The sequence below is a fragment of the Ahaetulla prasina genome, chromosome 5, assembly GCF_028640845.1.
Source record: "Ahaetulla prasina isolate Xishuangbanna chromosome 5, ASM2864084v1, whole genome shotgun sequence".
Classification (NCBI taxonomy): domain Eukaryota; kingdom Metazoa; phylum Chordata; class Lepidosauria; order Squamata; family Colubridae; genus Ahaetulla; species Ahaetulla prasina.
In genome coordinates, this window is record NC_080543.1 from 55,713,053 (window position 1) to 55,733,173 (window position 20,121).

Sequence of the window (20,121 nt, forward strand, 5' to 3'; positions counted from 1 at the left end):
ACACGAAAAAGCTAACAGAATAAGATCTAGATAAATGCTTCTTGCATCATTTATCCTAGGCAATATTATAGAAGCACAAATCAGCCTAGCAGATGGCTTCAAAGCAAGAAATGCAGAACAAAATATTCAAATATAAATGAATCAGAAATAAAATAATGTTTCAATGTCCTACATTTTTAACAATGTTAGGCTTAAAAGACTATTATATTATTCCTGAGGCATATAATAACCATGTTAATAACATAATAACCATGTTATTATTCGTAAGATGGTTAGAGTAGTGTTAAAAATCAGCTGGCATGATTACCGTTTGATAAGCATTTGAAATGTTGCTTCTCTTGACAGTCCAAATACACGTTAACAAGGGGCATAAAAAGGGCTGCATTCATTTTCAGAAATTTGCTTGTACTGCTCTTCAGGCACCAAAGCTCAAAATGTAGCAAATGAGTGTGAGAGTACTGAATCAATAAAGCTACAATAGAAAGAGAAATTTCTGTGGAACGCTTAAGGCACAAAAGCTGCACATCAATGTCAACTGCCTGGGCAAAGATAGGTTCTTTCTGTATCACACACATAAAGACCTTTTCCAACTCTTCAGTGATACATGCAGACAACAGAATGCTCATTCCTTGAATGTGCTCTCTTGAAAAAAAGGAGTTTCCTTTCAGAGAACCTCTCTGGTAGCCATCTGTGAGCAGTTGCATCAAAGTTTGTCCATGAATATTCAGACAGATTTTTTTTCCAGCTAAAGTTTCAGATTTTGAAGTGGCTAGGTTGGCCTTGCAAAGTTGCAGCATGATTTCTTTCAGTTGGTCCGTACTCATGTAAATGTGCAGTTCTTGTAAAGCCTCTATCTGCAGAGATTTTTTGGGAGATATTCTGCATCCTTCTTTTGCACCAGAGTGCAGCTCTTCCAAAACAGTCTTTGTGATGGCTTCAAAATATCTGCAGAGTATATCCAGCTGATGCCTAAGTTGTAGCAATGGACAGCTCATTTTCAACAAGTCAAGAATGTGGCGGTTTAGATGACTTGAAAGCAGTTTTACTTTAATTGGATTAAGACTGTGTTGAGGGAGGGAATGTTGTTCTATAGCCAGGAACCAATTTTCTAGGATAGGGTGTTTGAAGACCAAAGAGAGCATCTCTTCCATGATCTAAAATAGAAATAGCTGCAATAAAAAACTTTGCCCAATAAACATACAAACTTTATTGGATTAGATCAGTGTCTGATCAGCATTCTGTTTTTCACTGTTGCTACCTACGATAAATTCCTAGGAAAATTCACTTAATAAGAAAGCAACATTCTCTAGTATGGTTAAGAGTGGGATCTGAAAGCTTACACCTGATAGTACATTCAGTCTGAGTAATATATATCAAATTGAAAAAGAATATTTATTGAAAGATTTTGACTGAAAACAAGACCTACTTGTTTTTATCCTGCGAAGAGGTGTTAAATTCCTCTTCAGGCAAATTGCTTGGAGACAGAGGCTGAAGAGTGGGGCCGGCAGCTGGGTGGGGCTTCAGCAACCTTGGCTATATAAGATGCACAGACATTTCCACCCACTTTTGGGGGGAGGGGGAAACTGCGTCTTATACACCAAAAAATATGGTACATTCTTACTGGAACTCAGTATAATCAATCTTAGAGGGCACATCTTCTCTACCAGAAATTGTATGTCCTACCAGGACCATGGCACATATTGAAATATGTAGGCTAAATACAGAGTATGAGGTCATTAATTTAATTTTTAATTTAACCTGTGCATGACAGAATTTTTTTTTCCTCACTGTACTCAGAACATAGTCACTGCACTCATGACTCATTTTAAGCAAAAAAATTCTCTGTCATGGATTTTGTCCATGTAAATGCACAATAAAGAGCATGCATAAAGTTTTTTTTTTCTCCAGAATATCCATACAGAAAAATTAGCACCTTGTCATTCTCAGAGTCTTGTATCAAAATTTCTGCATCCATTAAAAGTTCAGGTTCAATCTGGGTATTTCTCTGCTCAGGCTGACCACTCAACTCTGTATCATCACCTTTGCGCAACAAGCTCTTCAACAAATCCATGTAGACAGTAACAAGGGAAAGGCCAGAATTTTTGCCAAACTGTTAGAAAAATGATAAGACATTTCTAAGTGAAGGGAAAAAAAGGGAGATTGAGAACAAAACACCCCAATTATATATTTTATCAAAGGGACATATTAATTACCATATATAGGCTCCATTTATTTGTTTTGCAAGTCAATACAACATACTTTGTATCTCCATTCAACACTGTAATCAATGCTTACAAGTGGACACTATTATAAGCATGTATCTTAGAAGCCTGAATCAAGAGATTATATGTATTTTTCAGCTACATACAGTACACCTGCTTCAGAAAGTGCATGTTTGCTGTCATCTAAAGTTGAGATGGTCCTTAATGAAAGGGACTGTATGTAACTATTAAAGTTGCTTTCAACAAACAAGAAAAAAAAATAGCTCACACTGCCGAAGTTCTCCACAGTAGTTTTCAGGTACAGAAGAACATGTTTTAAAGCCAATGAAAGCTGCTGAGGCTGGAGCTGGGAAATAGCTTCATTTAGCTTTGTTTGAATATCCTCATCCAGTAAAACAGCAACACCTTTCTGATAGCTATTCTTTAACAAGGTAAAAAAAGAGGAATCTGATGACCACACCTCATCCATACTCTTGTTCCTGTCTTGCTGGAACTGAGTAAGAACAAAAGAAAACACAATTACATGTATGTAAAGGAAACTGTTTGTACTCCAATACCTTTTATCTAAACAGAAGACGCTTGGAAGAGGAACCAACTCCTCTTGTCAGAGAGCTAAACTGCCTGTAGGAGGCTTTTGAAATTAGGCAGACCTCAAAATGACAAAAGCAGCATCAGGCCTCTGAAACACAAACTCATTTGTGGGGGGGGGAGGGTTCCCCATTCAGTTGTGTCCAATTTTTGGAGACTGCCAGGACAAGTTCCTGCAGTTTTCTTGGCAAAGTTTTTCAGAAGTGGTTTGTCACTGTCTCCTTCCTAGGGCTGAGAGAATGTGACTGGCTCAAGATCACTTACAGCTGGCTGTCGTAGCTAAGATGGGACTAGAACTCATGGTCTCCCAAATTCTAACCTGATGCCTTAACCACTATACCGAATTTGCTCTCTAAAACTTGCGTACATGCACGCAGTGTCACAAAACATATACCAAAGGAATGTTGATCAGTAGCCTCATCTTTTTTCTACTTCCTCTAAACAGCCCTGAAATTAAGGTCAAAGTTATGTGAAATTAAGTTTTGGTTGCTAGCTCTGTTTTGGATTACGTTTTCAGACAGATTTCTTTTCAGTTTAGCTTTTAAAAGAACAATGTGCTCTTACATCAAAATCTGTAAGAAAACACACATTGTTATTCCAATAAAGGAGAATATTGGTAGCTCAGGGTTGAAATGAGGGGTCCTTGGTGGGGTCTAGGACCTTCAGGCTCCCACCCTCTGCCATGCCTCCTTCGCCTCCAGCTTCAGCCCATTTACAGCCAGCTTTCCTCCTCCGCTGGCCCTCCCCAGCCATTCGCTCTAGCCAATGGGCCTCTGGCCCTTCTCCCTCCACCTTTTGGCCGGCCCATTTGCCGAGATACTGTTTGTCCCTGGCCTTTGGCCACACAGGACAATTAGATGCCACCCAATCAGGTAACAGGCAGAAGCCATGAGAACTTCCTCCCTCCCCTTCCTTCCTTCCCCTAATCCACGCCTGAAGCCATGAACCTCTGCTGTTCTACTGCTGTGCCCCCACATGCCAGAAGGCACTTTCCCCCATGCCTGAAGCCGTATTCTCCCCTGCCTGAAGTTGTGCCCCACCGCTTTTCACCAGGTGCACCTTCCCCATAGCCCTACAGCCCCTGCTATCACCTATTGCCCATTGCACCATGGCTTCTGCCTGCCACTCAGTTGCATGGTGGCTAATTGTCCTGTGTAGCCCTTTGGTCCAGCGAATGGGCTGGGCCAAAGGGCAGGCCAGGAAAGGCTGCAGAGGAGGAAAACTGGCTGTAAATGGGCTGAGGTGGGAGGCGAAGAAGGCATGGCCAAGGGTAGGAGCCTGAAGGTCCCATTCCACCTTGGTGCTTCCTGATGATGTTACCAGGTTTGGGTAATGAAATGTCTGCAAGAAAACAACCAAGCTCAGAGAGCACGAAGCGTCTCACATTTTGTGAGTATTATTTTCCTAGGAAAATCAATATAAAAAACAAATCAAAATAATCTAAAAGCAATTCTATGGACAGGAAGAATTGTTGTCTGAAAAAAAAACCCAGGGCTGATTTAGCCTGATTTTCTTGCTATCAGACTTAAATGAGCTCAGTTATAATGTATGTATGTATGTATGTATGTATGTATGTGCATATATATATATATATGTATGTATGTATGTATGTATTTATGTATATATATATATATATATGTGTGTGTATGTATGTATGTATGTATGTATGTATGTATGTATGTATGTATGTATATCACTCATCATCTTCAGGCTGGTGCTTTCAGCTTCGTGCCTCTGTGAGCAAAGTCTGCGATATATCAGACATCAGTCCACTTTTCATCACGCAGTTCCACTGATTGGTGATGAAAAAAGATGCATCAAAAAAGAGCAAGCTAACAAGATGTCTCAGTTTCAAATTGTATTTGAGCATGTTTTGCTATGTATAATTGTCCTATGTGTTTATAATGTTAATTAACACCAGTTTATGCTGTTTAGTATACATTTTGGCTTGCTTACCAAAGCTTCCTTAGCTTGTTGTGGTATCCAAAGGTTATAGTAACAGTTGAACTGACAAAGCTGAGCAGTGACAGACTGAAGTTCTTTATCATAGTGTTGAAACATCAGGCAAAGGGCTAAAGGATCTCGTTGAGAATTCAGGAGGTCAGTGAACACAGCAATGAGATATTCCACAATGCTTTCTTCTATAAGGACAAAACAATAACTATAACAAAACTAAGACTAAATGCTTGTGATTTCTGAAACTGAAGTCTTCAAAGCCTCATTCAAAGAGCACCTTCAGCAAACTTCTATCAGGAAGATTAAAAATTGCATGATTATCTGTAGAGTTATCTGCACGTTGTTTACTTTTCACAATAAAAATCAAACAGCTTCTTGATTTTGATTGTGAAATTGAACGTAAGGGTTTTTTTTAGCTGCTTATGTGCAAGTTCCCCTTTTAAGTGTGCTTTTACAGGAATTTTCAATATGTTAAAAGTGCATTTTATGAGGAGGCTGATTATCACTATTTTTGTGAAAAAGCAGCATAGAAATAATAGAAACAAGCAAAAATACCTCTTGTGTTTTCATCAACAAGTAACTTATTTCTTGCTTCTAAGGAAGCTGGGACGATTGCACTAAATGGAAACGTGTTCACAATCATGTCTTGACTTAAAGTACATCCAATTTCTTCATTTAAACCTTCAGTGTCTTCCACAAGGACATCAATCATATCTAGAACATCTAGTTTTGTAAGGAAAAAATTTACATAAAAAGATATTTCTATCATTCAGCAGCAAACGTAACTGTCTAAGGAAAGAGATTGTAATTGTTAATTTTATAAAAAGAAAATAACAGGTAGTATTAACATATGCCATATAAATATGGAATCTCTTACAAATTTTTAATTTAAAATTAAAAATTGTTTATAATATTTTAAAATAATATGGCAAACAGTAATTTTTTAACAATTAACATTTCACATTTTATTTAACAATTAAATATTTTACAGTAACTTACAATATTATTTGTAAACATTATTAATGTTAAGAATTTTAATATTATTAAGAAAATAAAGAATATATACTTTACAATTTCTATGATAAACCAATTACCGCAGTTACTGGAACTGAAACTTCATAGAAACTCACATTTGATACCAAGTTAATTGAGACACATTTCATCCACTAATTTAAATGAAAATCTATTCCAATTTATGGTACTTTGTTTTGACCAAATCCAATGCATGTTAGTTCTCATTGGTGTAAACACAATGCAACAGGAAAAAGAGCATTTCTTTATCAACTGTGATGTGGAAATCTGATTATGGCTGCTTACCAAAATTTGGAAGAAGCCTTGTAAAAATAAATGCCTGGGATCTATATTATCAAAGGCAAGCTAATGCACAAATATTTGTTTAATCCAGAAAATCCTAAAAATCTGTATCAGTAAGTGGAAACTAAAACAGTCTTTTGTTCCTAGTAGATATGCAATATATTAGTTAATGGCTTAAACTTTATATGAGATTTTATAATTGATGGCCTTTTTTAAAAATGTTGCTTTTTTGTAAATTTCTAAGAATATTAGTGCTAGATTAGGAGAATAATTTTGAAAGAATTTGGTATACCATCAATATGAGAAATGGGTATGCTGATATTATCAACATCTTGTTTAAATAAGTTGACCTGAAGAATGCTTGCTTCTTGAACAAAGTCAGCTGCTTTATCTGTATATGGATATGGATTGGTTACCACTTTGACCAAGACCTAGAAAAGGGAACAAGTATTTATTAAAAGATGACTAGAAAATAAGGCATTTAAAATCAAGATATTATAGAGAATAAATTGATTAATTCTCCAAAGGAGAGATTGGATGTATTTTTCTATAACAAAAAATATCAAATCCATTTTTAAAAAATATTGCAGCAATGTGTGTTGGTTGTAAAAGCAACTGATGTCATATGCATGTAACTCAACTGAATAAAAATACAAGGAAAGCAGTCAGATTTCAGAAACCCATAATGGTATCAACTTTATTCTTCAAGTAGATTCTGGAAGAATTATTATTTTTTTGCAGAAGTTTATATCAACCAAATTAATTTCCTGAAATTCCTTTGAATGATTCTACAGCTTTTTTATTATCAGAACACAATTTAACCAAGAAAGGTAACAATGATAAACCAAATTGCATTGTGGCACTTCAAGATCTAAATGCCAATATATCACTTTTTGAGGTTTTGGGTTTTTTTCACTGCAATTACTAAACTATAATTAGATACAAGTTCATACATTATACTAACCATAAGGAAATAGCTTGTGGTTTACTGAACTGAACTGAGACAACTTAAATTAAATATATTTAATAAGCCATGGTAAAAACTAAGCGGGATTAAGTGTGATGTGTGAACCGAGCTGTAATTGCACTACATATGCAAACTCATTTCATGTTCTGATAATTCCAAGTCTTAATTAAATATATAATATAGAAATAAAAACAAAGTGTATATTATTATTATTGCTATTATTATTTTCCACTCTTCCTTCTAAATGGATTATTCTTGAATATTTTGGGCTATCTTTGAAAATAGCAATTTATTTTTAGTCATCTTTAATCAATTAATTCTATAAGAAAATTAGCAGATTATTTATTATTCTTTAGTAAGGCAAAAGATTTATAAGATCTGAAGAGAGGTCAAAGTACTATTATTCTTAATCACTGAGCTGTTTGAGAAGTAATCCTTCAGGGCTGTATTATGTCTTTCCTGCATGTCAAATTTAATTACTGCTTTCACAAGGGGGAACTAATATGTACATCAAAAATGTCACTGGGGGAATTAAGGCAAAGTTTACATAACGTGCCATTCTTTCCAACGTCTTTTGTTAACTTTGCCACATAAAACAATATCATGTGGATAGAAGAGAGCCCACACCTTTGTAAATAAGATGTAAATCTCTAACAAAATCTTTGTTTATATCACTTTCTTTGTTCCATCTTCCCTGACTACAAAATGTCAGGTTCCTATAATTCATTCATAACTTTTAAAAGATTTTGCTATTAGCATTGGCATTGTTAAACCGATTAATTAGCATATTGTTTACCCTTTCCAAAAACTGAATCACGATTTCCTTTTTGGCTTCAACTGTATTATCCAAATGACTCAGCCACAATTCAAGTTCCTTCCCAGTGTACTCAAATACTCCACTGTCGTGCAAAACCTATTAAGAAAACAATTATTATACATACATTTTAGCTGCTATTTCTGTACAGCAACTTTTTACACTGACTGCTAACAAAAGCTGATGGCAGATTAGTCATTTACCATGACCTTTTCCATAAAAGTCTGCTGTGCTTTGCTAAAAACAGTGTATTGTCCTGTAATACAGATTCTATTAAAGAATTGTGAAAGCCTTCTGCTTCTCCACTCTCACCATTTTACATTACCTATATCATTTCAGAAAATTAGTTTTTGTTTGTACCAGCAATTAATGCAAACTTGCAACTTAAATCTCTAAGATAGATGCAAAACCAATGGTAATCACCAACAACCTGTCTATACATATATAGATTTCACGCATGCATCTGTATTAGAGAATCGTATCTGCAAACAGCTTCTCCAGAAGCATTTCTTTAGCCCAGTTCAATAGTCAAGAATTGTGCTTACATCCAAACTGTTACTTGTTTATAACAAAGCAGTTGCTGAATGTTAAGCAAGCAATTTATTTGCTTCTTATGATAGCTTACAAAATGAATAATCTGAATGTTTATAAGAACTTAGTGCCTATCTTTAGCATCTAGTTATCAGATGACAGAGAGTGGGAAATAATTACTATCTCTCCTCCACGTCCAGAGACTGCTGAAAAGAAAACCTCAAATTCCCAAAGGTTCGCCACAAATTCATCTTCCAGTTTTAGTTCAGTCCTAGTGAACATTCTGTATATTACTCCATGCACTGATCCAACAGCTGTGCAAATGTTAAATGCAGATTTGCTAATGAGTCTCACTGCCATGATACAATTGAAACAAGCCTTGGCAAGCTAAAGAAGGCATTCACAGCTTGCCACTTTCAGACTATGCAAACAATGGCTCCTGAAGGATGGCATGTCAGCATTGGATAGGAAACAAAACTTGGCATCCATGGAGCCAGCACGGTAAAAGCTTCCCACATTATTATTATTATTATTTTACTAGCTTGCTGAAAGAAACCCAGATAAAGAAATAAACTTGTTCCTATTATCAATAGAGCAGTTGATAGGACAATTAATTATTAAAAATGGAGGATTGCTCACTGAAATATAAATGCAAGGATTGCACGTGCTGATAGGTGCTAAAGAGAGGATAGTTTATAAAAGTAAATATTTCATGTTAAATTAATATGATGAATAAATAAACTTGAAGACATTCTTGTTGAAATTATTCATAAAAAATTACTTGCTTAGATGCATAAATAATTGGTTTCACATATCAAACTAAATTATCTAATTTATATGTTTTTGTAACATGCAAACCTAACTACTAACTAATGATAAGACTTATTATAAGGTGTAAATCTAGCAATTGTTGATCATTCAGCAAACCATAGTTAAAATAAGCTATATATTTGCCTGATATATGAACCCAGTCAGTAACTATGTCCTGTTCCAATGGTTATGGACCCTGATTGGGAACAATAAAAGTAACCAACTAATTCTTTGCCAAAAATAGTTGAATTAAAAGTCTTAATTGAAAAAGTCAAGACAAAGCCTTTTCTTTTAAACAGTCCCAACAATATGTCACTTTTGTTATACTGAGGCTGCAAACATTTATCAATTTAATTAGTAAGTTAACAGTCCAAAATATCCTGGTAAGCTCCATGGAGTTCACTGGAATTTAGTTAGATACAGGGCCACAATATCATAGCTGAATTTAAAAAGAAGTTCTCATGTTTGCGATATTTATTTTTCATACTTTTTAACCACCCATCTCCCTCAGATGGTTTTTAGCCCTACTGCTTCCTTTTTTTAAAGCCGCAATCCTAAGCATATATTAAAAAGGGGCTGCCATTTAATTACGTGAAGTTTATTTCTGAATAAATATGCAACAGACACTAAAATATTAAATATAGCCTTCATATTCAAACAAACAGTAGCTTGTATTAAGAACTTATCTCATATTTCTGACAATATAATCAAGAAGTCCTATACCAAAGGTGATTTTTCAGGAGGCAATTGGATTTTCTTGTTTTTCTTTTGAAGACGTTTCACTTCAACAAGTCCAGTTGCCTCCTGAAAAAGCACCTTTGTGACAACCATGATCTGGATGACTGAGAATCTCCAAAGACATTTAGCTATGCACTTTGGGATGAAAACCCTTTGAATGGTACAGGAGTATGAATGGATTTCCAGAAAAACTGCAGACTACAGGAACCATTTGCACTTCAGTTTGAGATGCAGACAACACAGACTCATCCCCAACAACCTGTGCCTGTCTTCAACACTGAAGGGACACGGGACAGAAAACATCCTGCAGCCATGAAGGCTCCACACACATTTACACTACTCAAATGACCCTGAGGACACAGATAACATCCAAGTGGCCTCAATGACTCTCTCCAAATGCAAATGACCAGCTGTCTGCAAGGAATATAAATCCTTCCATTCCTCACCATCCAGTCAGAGCTGAAAAAGCTTCAGAAGCTTCACAAAACTTCTTCAAAAGAAAAACAAGAAAGTCCAGTTGCCTCCTGAAAAAGCACCTTTAGATGACTGAGAATCTCAATAGACATCTAAAAGCAACTAGCAAACCATGGCTTATTGTGACTAAACTAAGCGCTGATCCTGAAATAGACCACCAATAAAATCCATTGCTATTGTTGGAAACAGAAAAAAAATCCTGGAAAAAAGGTAGCAGCAAGCCATTTGTACGTATATTATTGTCAGAGCAACTACTGTATATCAAATTGATTTTTTTGCCATGATTAATTAAGCAAGCCATGCAGTTATTAAATGAATCATGTCTTCCCAGAGGACCTCTGACAAGCAAAGTCATTGGGGGGGGGCCTGGATTTGCTTAATGACCATATGATTCACTTAATGACCACAAAGACTACCTGTACGTACTTTATCTTTTATATAAAAGCTATTTTAATATTGAACACTGCCTGGAGATGTTTGACCTGCCAAGCAGAAGATAATATTTCAACCTTATAAGCCAGTCTAGTATAGCGGCTAACGAGACCAAACTAGAAATTAGGAGATTGTGAGTTCTAGTCCCACCTTAGCAGAAAGTCACTCTTTCTAGGAAGAAGGCAGTGGCAAACCACTTACAAAAATGTTGCCAAAAAAACCCCATATGGAATTGTGTAGTTGTTGTCCAAGATTGAAAAAAAACCAGATAATTTTTAAAACTGTTAATGGATCCTCATCTGAGAACAGTACATTCAAATAGCAAGTGGTATGTTCTTCAAAAAATAAAAAAGGAGGTTGCTTATATTTCTAACTTCTAAACCCAACCTTCTAAGGCAACATTTCCCAATCCAGGACTTACAAATACTTCTATAGATGATGCCAGTTATGTATAAGGAACGGTTTGTAAAATGGAATCTAATCAGGAAAGATCAGTTTCTCTGGCATGATCTCTGCTTTCACTAGGCAAATAATAACTCACCTTAAAAATCAATTTCTTGGTTGCTATTTTGAGCTGTGAATAGGGGCTGGTGACAAACATTTTCATCAGTAGGTAAAATACAGATCTGTCACCACAAACCTTCTCAGATGCATCCTAAAAGAACACATTTGCATTTGCATTGGTTATAGTTGCATTATTCTAGTTCTCATCACAATAACTAATATTTTACATTAAATACATACAATAAATACATTAAATAAGTGTATAGCAGGACCAGATAAATACAGGTAGTCCTCAACTTACAACCACAACTGAGCCCAAAATTTCTGTTGCTAATGTTGTGGCCCGCCAGCGGCCAACAGAGCTGGCAGCAGAATCGGACAGTGAGGAGGTTGGGGAGGAACGTAGGCCAGTCCTGGGGGCTGGGGAAAGCTCGGACGAGGGCTCTGCATCAGAGTCAGGCAAGGCCATCTGTTAGTTATGTGCTGCCTCCAGAGTCTCTGGAGCCTCCGGAGTCTGACATCAGCAAGGCAGAAGAACAGCAGGAGCCTGTTCCCAGTGTGTGCATGCGCAGAGCTGCCGGAAGACAAGAACAATTAAGAAAACAGGGTCAACTTGGGAGTAAAGCTTGGAGATGATTGGCCTCTCCCATAAGACATAGAAAAGGAGCGAACGGGACATGAGCAATTAGTTCATCTGGTCAGTTCAAGCTTTGAAAAGTTCTGTCTGACTCTGTGCCAAGTTTGGCCTTGCCCTGCATTTGGCAACTAGTTCTCTGGCAGCATTCCAAGGGAGATAAAGTAGGTGTTTATAAACATTCCCCTAAAAGACTGTTTGTGAAGTGTTGCGGACTGTGACAGTAATTCGCAGCCGTGTAAATAAAAGAGGTTTTGCTGGGACTAAGATTGTGCTTTATACTTTCTAAGGAAGCCTAGGTTAGAAGAGCTAAGTGAAACATTTAAGTTAATTTTGCCCCATTTTACAACCTTTCTTGCCATAGTTGTTAAGTGAATTGCTGCAGTTATTAAATTAGTATCATGGTTGTTAAATTAATCTGGCTTTCCCATAGACTTCGCTTGTAAGGTCGCAAAAGGGGATCATATGACCTTGGGACACTGCAATGGTCACAAATATGAGTCAGCTGCCAAGCAACTGAATTTTGATCATGTGACCATGGGGATGCAGCAATGGTTGTAAGTGAGAAAAATGGTAATAAGTCACTTTTTTCAGTGCCGTTGTAGCATTGAACAATCACTAAATAAATTATTGTAAGTCGAGGACTACCTGTAATGAAGCATAGCATGAATCAATATTTTCATATTCTATATGTTGAATTGTAGAAACAACAAATAATGTGCTATTTTCTAAAAGCAAAATACAATATGTACAAATATATCTTTGTAAGACCAATCAAAATGTCACAAAACAGTAAAGAAGCCTGCAAATCTTGGCAACCCTTGACTATGGTGTCAATTTTTAGTGACCATAAAGACATATTTCCTACAAGCTGATCAGTTCTCCAACATGGTACACTGCCTAGAGTCACTCCCTGCAAGATGGAAAGCCATGTTCCAACAATGTACACAGTGCTGCTGTAATTAAGTCCATCTACAATGCTGCTAGGTCTCCCTCCTCTTCTTTCCTTCCCTCTTTCAAACATTATAGAATTTATAAGAGAGTGAGGCCTTCGCATAATGTGTCCAAACTAGGATAATTTGAGTCTGAGCATTTCTGCCTTAAGTGAAACTGTAAACTGAGGATTACTTGAACCTATTAATTTAGTATTTTTCATATTTAAATTTAGTCCAATTTTTTTCACTGTGCTTCTTGACTTTCATTACTAAAGACTGCAGATCATTTGAATGTTGTTATTAGAATACTGTCACCAGTATAAAGAAAGGTACTAACATTTCTCCTTTCTTTGGTATTGGCATATAGACTGGATTTTTTAATCAATTGCTATCTTTTCATGGACACCCTTTAGTATACCCATTCAAGGTTGGCATGGCATCACCTTCGGAGTTCAGAGATCTTTCAGAAGCCTTTCCTTCTTTTTCCTTATCTGTTTTCATTTTCACTGTCTTTACATGTGGTTGTAATGTCTCTCTGAAATTCTTTGCTAAGTTCCTTCCTGATATCATTGGCTTTCTTAGTGTTGGTTTTTCTCTCCAAGGCAAATTTTGCAATTTGCTCTAAATCTAATTTCATCTAATTTCTTCTTCATCTTTGTAGTAATCTCTTCATATTTATTCCTTATTTTTTAAATGTGTATTTTAAAATGTGTATTTCACATTATGGTTCCCACTCAATAATATTCAGGACTTTAAAGCAATTTCTAATGTTCTTGAAAATGGTGAGTATATGTTCAAAATTATGTAGGCTACTAGACTTTATTCTTCTGTTTAGGTTGACCTGCACGTGAGTAGCTTGTGATCTGTTTTCTACAACACCCCGGGCCATATCTTGACTGTTATAACTGACTTCTTTTACTTCCTTGTAACTATATAGTCAATTTTATTCCTGTTTACTTCCATCTGGGGAGGTCCATATACACAGACATAATTTTGGTTGCTGATACTAAAGAAATTGTTAAATTGCAGAAATCTGTAAGTGTTCTCCTGCTTCCTGTTTCCTAGGTCATACAGTCCAATTACATTCTCTCATTATTTCCAACTTTGCATTCCAATCTCCAACCACAAGCAGCATATTTTGCTTGCATTTCTCAGTGTTGTTGATTTCAAACAGAACTCATCAACCTCCACTTCTTGCATCAGTGATTAGAGCATAAACTTGGATAATTGCCACATTAAAGGGTGCCCACAAAGTTTAATTCATACTATTCACTCATTGATTTCATTGTACTCAAGTACTGTTTTTGCAATAATCTTCCAACAATGAATTCAATACCCTTCTGTGTCTTATATCCTTAGTAAATATGGTAGTATGTTCTTCTCACTGAAAAATGCTCACTAATCTATTTCAATTTGTTGAGGCCTAAGTTGTCAGTATGTAGTTCGTCCGTTCATTTAATCTTTTACTATGATCAGCTTTCCCATGTTCATGCTTTTTATGTTCCATGTTCCCAGCTTCAAAGAGTTTTTCCCCCCTAGACAGCAATATCACTGCTGCCCGACTTAGGTTCTTGCTTGCTGTAGATTTTACCACTTCAAGGACCAAATCTTCCTCTTACCTAGTGTAAACAGAACCTTAAACGATGCAAAAATTTCTTTTCAAATGATGTTTATACAGCATTACAGAGATGGTAGAGACATAGAAAGTCAGCACAGCAATGGGGACAGCCTACAGCTGGTGATAAATACAGACACAGACACATATCTAAACATCATAGATATCACTCTTACCTGTATTCTGAACCAGGAAAACTTATTTGCAGGCAGTTCAAGAGCCAGTTTGAGAATATGATAATGCAGAACAGGAGAAATTTCCTGTTGCAGTCCTTTTTCAGTAAAAATACCTATGATTTGAAAAGTGTACGGTTGCTGATCAAAGTTAAGTCAAAGATAAAATAACCAAAGTAAATAAAAAAATCCAAGCAGCATTACACATAAAGATATTTGAACAGCAAATATTTAAGGGCAGCATATATTTAATAATAAATAAAATATTTTAGCATCACAACACTGTTATCTATCTATCTCTTTCTCTCTCCATCTTTTTATCTATCTAGTATAATTATTTATCCTACATTACCTTCTTACTCCCCCCTCTTATTGGTCTTATTATTTTTATATTATTCTTTTGTTTTGCATGTACCCTGAGAGCTTCTGCACTGGTGACAAATTCCTTGGGTGTCCAATCACACTTGGCCAAGTAAAGTATTCAATTCAGTTCAATAAACTATTCAATTTCTAGAACTGTTTGACTCCAAAAAGATTGGGGGTGACTTATACATTTAAACCGGGAGAGAGTATCAAAAAGACATCACAAAGAAGACAACACAAGCACAATATCAAAAAAGACATCAGCAGCCCAGTCAAATAATAAAAACTTTCTCTTCCATATTAAACCCAGCCTAAAGGACCTTGACAACTACCCTAATTCAAAATCTGCAGGAACAGCCAGGTTTTCAAAGCTGTTTAAAATCGCTGTGGAAATGGTGTTCCAAGAACCCAGTCTCTCACTCTTATTACAGTTGAGTTAGAGCCTTGCTCAACACCCTCCCCCACAAGTGCTGAAACAAGACTTATCATCATAATTTAACCCAACAGATTATCTCACCCAGCAAGTTCACCTGGAGAGGGACAACCATAAAACCCTGAGGCACCCATAAAAAAGGTGCTGGAATTTTATCTTTTCTCTTCCTCTACCAATTATCAATTGAAACTGACTGTTGAAAAAGGAGAAGCACCACAATTCCATGTCTCCCACTTCCAATTCCTGTACTCAGTCCAGAAGATACCACAATCAATTATACTGGAAGCCACCAAGTCATCAAGGAGAGTCAAGATAGTTATTCCTCTCCTATCCCAGCTTTGCATTCCCAATTCAATTAATGGCATCCTAGTGTTATGCCTCAGCCTAAAACATAACTAAAGGGATTCACATGCTATTCCCCCTGTCCATCACAATACTGATGTTAACATGAATTTTAAAAGTTTGGGAAAATGAAAAGGTCTTCATCTGGAATTGAAATCACCAAATATAAGATTTCCTGGGGAGAAGATTCTAAAATTTTAGGGCACCAAACTCAAGAGTTCAATCAACTTTGTCAATACTCATCTGCATCTTTCAACTGTGACTGTGGTTCCTGAAGTTGCAAAGCAATTGAAAAGAAGCTGCAAATCTTGCAAGTTTACCCTGATCCCAGGAGCCCCAGAAGAAAAAACAGGAGTCAACTTATGACAGTATAAGGATTATAACAGCCACTATGTAGGACAAACAGACAGAAGATTAACAGAGCACGTCCATGAACACCAAGCAGCAGTCAGAAGACATGGTGAAAACTGAATTTCACAACACATGGACAGACTCAACCATAGTTTCAATTGGGAAACTGTGAGCATCCTAGATCAAGCCAAGTTAAAAAACAACAGAAAATTCCTAGAAGCCTGGCATTCAAACAAATCAGCCATCAACAGCCATATAAAGATAAACTATGCCTACATATTGTGCAAAAGGGACAATCAAAAAACCAAAAAGAAACAAAAAACCCAGTATACCTCCACACCAGAAATCAATATCCACATGAGCAAAGAGTAACACCAAAATAAACTTTGGAGCAATAGTCAAGAAGTAAACAATATCCCAATCAAGGGACTACCAATTCAGACAACCATAAACAACAACCTAATCAAGGAACCACTAAGAACAATCCCACTAACACTGACAGGGCAAGTCACTAATATATAAAAATAAGAGTAAATCCAACTCCCTTCTAGCACTGATGATGTTACCTAGTTTGGTAATGTAATATCTGCAAGAAAACCACCAAGCTCAGAGAGTACCAAGGACCTCACAGATCTGTCTGTCTGTCTGTCTGTCTGTCTGTCTGTCTGTCTGTCTATCTATCTATCTATCTATCTATCTATCTATCTATCTATCTATCTATCTATCTATCTCAGTCCATCTCATGCAGTGGTGTAAGTATACTTATCTTGCTGGTTGCTAGCTAAAGTGATAGACAAGACCGTCTTTTATAAATATTATTTTTGGTGTATTCCTATTTAGCTAGAATATGCTTAACATTACCTTTTATTAATTTGCTAAAATCAAAGTTGCTCTGCGCTACTAAATGAGGAACAACTTGTTGATAAAGGCATATAACTTGTAGTAAAACAGCTTTCAGAAGAGTGATTTCTACATCATTGAAGCCTAGAAAAATCACAGATTGACAGATATTAAAAAATAAACAAAAAAATGCCATAAAATAAAATTCCATTTTATGATATGAGTGATTTTTTTTCTCTACACATAGTACAATCCTGGAAAATAGTGGCCACCGATATATGTAATTTAAAAATGAATCAACTGACAGCAAATCTAGGGAATTAAAATGATAGTTCTAACAGTTTAATCCTGGCTCTTTTGGTGCTTGGAATGAATTCTACTCCCTCTTCTGGGTCAGTAACCATTGCCAGCATTGTTACAGCACTCTGGTGGAAAAAGAAAGACATTACAAAGTATTGATCCATAAGACTTTTATGTCTAAATGTGAAGGAAAGAAACATTAGTAGGGCTGTTTCTCTGCCAAGTCAGAAAATGCAAAATTAAGAACTCTTAAGGAATATGTCCCAAAGGTGCTTTTTTCAAGAAGCAACTAGATTTTCTGGTTTTTCTTTGAATAAGTTTTGCTTTTCATCCCAGCTCTGACTGGATGGTGGGGAATGGAAGGATTCCCCACCATCCAGTCAGAGCTGAAGCAGCTTCTTGGACGAGAATGAAATGTCTTCAAAGAAAAACCAGAAAGTCCAGTTGCCTCTTGAAAAAAGCTCCTTTGGGACAAACATGACCTGGATGACTGAGAATCTCCATAGACATTCTTCGGGAATATATTTCTCAAGAGACAAGTGATACTTGCTTTGTACTAAATAATACGGTTTGCTAGTAGTGACTAGCAAACTGTATTATTTGCATGGTTTCTCAACATAGCAACTGTAGGTTATAAACCACGTTATATTAAATAGCCAATTCTATGAATCCAAAAAACAGTGATTCAATAGTGCTTTACACTATACAGGAACACTAAAGTTAAGTTGCTTTCTGCTTGCCTTCTATAGAAAAGTTCCTTAATTGCTTTGCTGCAAGAATCTCTTCATTCAGAATTTTGCACAGGACTGGGTTGTTAACAGTCTATATAAAACAGGGGTTTCAGAAAGGATATCTAATAATTTTATTACATATTATTAAAATACAACTTTCACATTAAATAGAGCTTTTCAAAGATCAGCTCAGGGCCAACATGAATTATCAGATATTTTCAGTCACTGGATTAAAAGAACAAATCTGTAAGTACATACAATGACCAAAGATTCCTTACCATGCTCTTTGTTTGTTTCATTTGTTTCCTCCATATAAGAAGCAGCTTCTGTTCCTTTCTCTTTCTGTCCTTCCTGAGCCTTATCTTGCTTTAGAAAGGACTGCCAGACGGCGATGATGTTAGTCATATCTGGTAAAAGCTAGGATTTAAACAAGATCATTATATTATGTTGTACAAAGCAGAAGTACAGCAGAAAAATCAGATATCTGCATTTATGCAAAAAATTGCAGGTTATTATTTGTTTTGAATATATTAACAAGAAAGATTATTTTTTTCCTGTAAATTACTTTAATCTATTCAAATTTAATTTGTCCCATTTAATATCCTTGTTTGCTCTTACATTCATTCCAATGTAGTTTCCAAACAACTTCTAAAGCATAGGCATTTGTAGCCGGGGTAAAACGGATTCATGTGTGACAATTATCATACATACTTATGACAGATTTCAGACACAAGAACATATATATGTCATTAGTATGACTATCATCAAGGAGTGCTGCAGATGCTGCTAGGATATGGGAATAATAAAAAGGGAAACCATAAATGTATACTAACTCCTTAGACCTGTGGTTATGTCTGCTGCCCCGTATTTCAGATGTATAATTAAGAAAACGTTTTTTGCTTTTTTCACATTATTCTAAGAATTATACTTTTAGACTCAACACTAATATAAGCATGGAATTAAATTTGTGAAAAGTTTTTAAATATTGTTAAAACAAAAGAACGTTTACAGTTTCTTCCAAATCAATAGTACTATATAGGCCAATATATTGAAGAAAAAAACACCTAATGAAATACCTTTAGATATTTATATCTACAGCTGCCAGAAAAAAGGAGAAAGAATCTAGACAGAAGCATTTCTTGTTCATCAAACTGCAAGTCAAGCATGTTTTCATTTCCTTTTTTAAGACTGTACCTTACTAAGTGCTTCCCGGTACTGCTGAACAAATTCCTTCATCATTAGTGGAGTATAGATTTCTGACTTCTCCCATATCTTCTCATTCTGACAATAGTCAATATTTTTCAGTGCTCTTTTCAGAATAGTTGTTATCAGTGAAAATATAGTATGCTTCACTGTTTTACTGGCTATCTAAAATTAAAACATGGAAACAATTATTTAGCTTTATCTTCATCTTGCATGATTTAACTATGTTCTCTAAAGTTAACTCATAACAAACTACGGACACGAAGGGGAAACAAGTCAACTATAAATATAGACAAGAAAGAGGGGAAAAAAGGATGCATCAAATGAATTCGAATCCAAAAAAGATATAAAAATACTTTTAAAAGTATGCTCAGTCTCTTTTGATGTAGTGCTTCTCTTAGGGAAATCAATAATCATTTTCTGCAAAATCAATAATCATTTTCTGCAAAATGGTATGCCTTGGATATGTTGCACTGTCAGTCCCATCATCCACAGCCAATATGATCCAATAAATGATATGATCCAATAAAATGTTTCAATGAATTGCTGTTTAAAATTAAGAGAAAATGCAAAGCAAGGAACTGGAGCTACTGGTTGTATTTGTATACTGTGCTATACGATGTGATTTGTTTATGGCGTTACTGCGATATTTGAACCAGATTTAATAATAACAGAGTTGGAAGGGACCTTGAAGGTCTTATAGTCCAACCCCCTGCCCAGGCAGGAAACCCTACACCATTTCAGACAAATGGTTATCCAACATTTTTTAAAAAATTTCCAGTGTTGGAGCATTTACAACTTCTGCAGGCAAGTTCTGCAGGCAGATTCTTCTTTGGCTTATTCAATAAATC

At 35.8% G+C, this 20,121-nt stretch overlaps 1 protein-coding gene across 1 annotated transcript in view; it reads right to left on the reverse strand.

Annotated features, from left to right (window-relative positions):
* The window catches only part of URB1 (URB1 ribosome biogenesis homolog), a 62,881-nt gene that overhangs the window by 27,735 nt on the left and 15,025 nt on the right, over positions 1 to 20,121 (reverse strand). Inside the window, exons 11-22 of the mRNA XM_058184836.1 lie at positions 19,262 to 19,435; positions 18,346 to 18,484; positions 17,058 to 17,180; positions 14,711 to 14,823; positions 11,388 to 11,501; positions 7,844 to 7,960; positions 6,373 to 6,511; positions 5,322 to 5,489; positions 4,767 to 4,951; positions 2,491 to 2,715; positions 1,934 to 2,110; positions 308 to 1,154 (exon numbers count right to left, since the gene is read on the reverse strand). Coding sequence (XP_058040819.1) covers positions 308 to 1,154; positions 1,934 to 2,110; positions 2,491 to 2,715; positions 4,767 to 4,951; positions 5,322 to 5,489; positions 6,373 to 6,511; positions 7,844 to 7,960; positions 11,388 to 11,501; positions 14,711 to 14,823; positions 17,058 to 17,180; positions 18,346 to 18,484; positions 19,262 to 19,435 — 2,521 coding nt within the window. The remainder of the gene's footprint in view (positions 1 to 307; positions 1,155 to 1,933; positions 2,111 to 2,490; positions 2,716 to 4,766; positions 4,952 to 5,321; positions 5,490 to 6,372; positions 6,512 to 7,843; positions 7,961 to 11,387; positions 11,502 to 14,710; positions 14,824 to 17,057; positions 17,181 to 18,345; positions 18,485 to 19,261; positions 19,436 to 20,121) is intronic.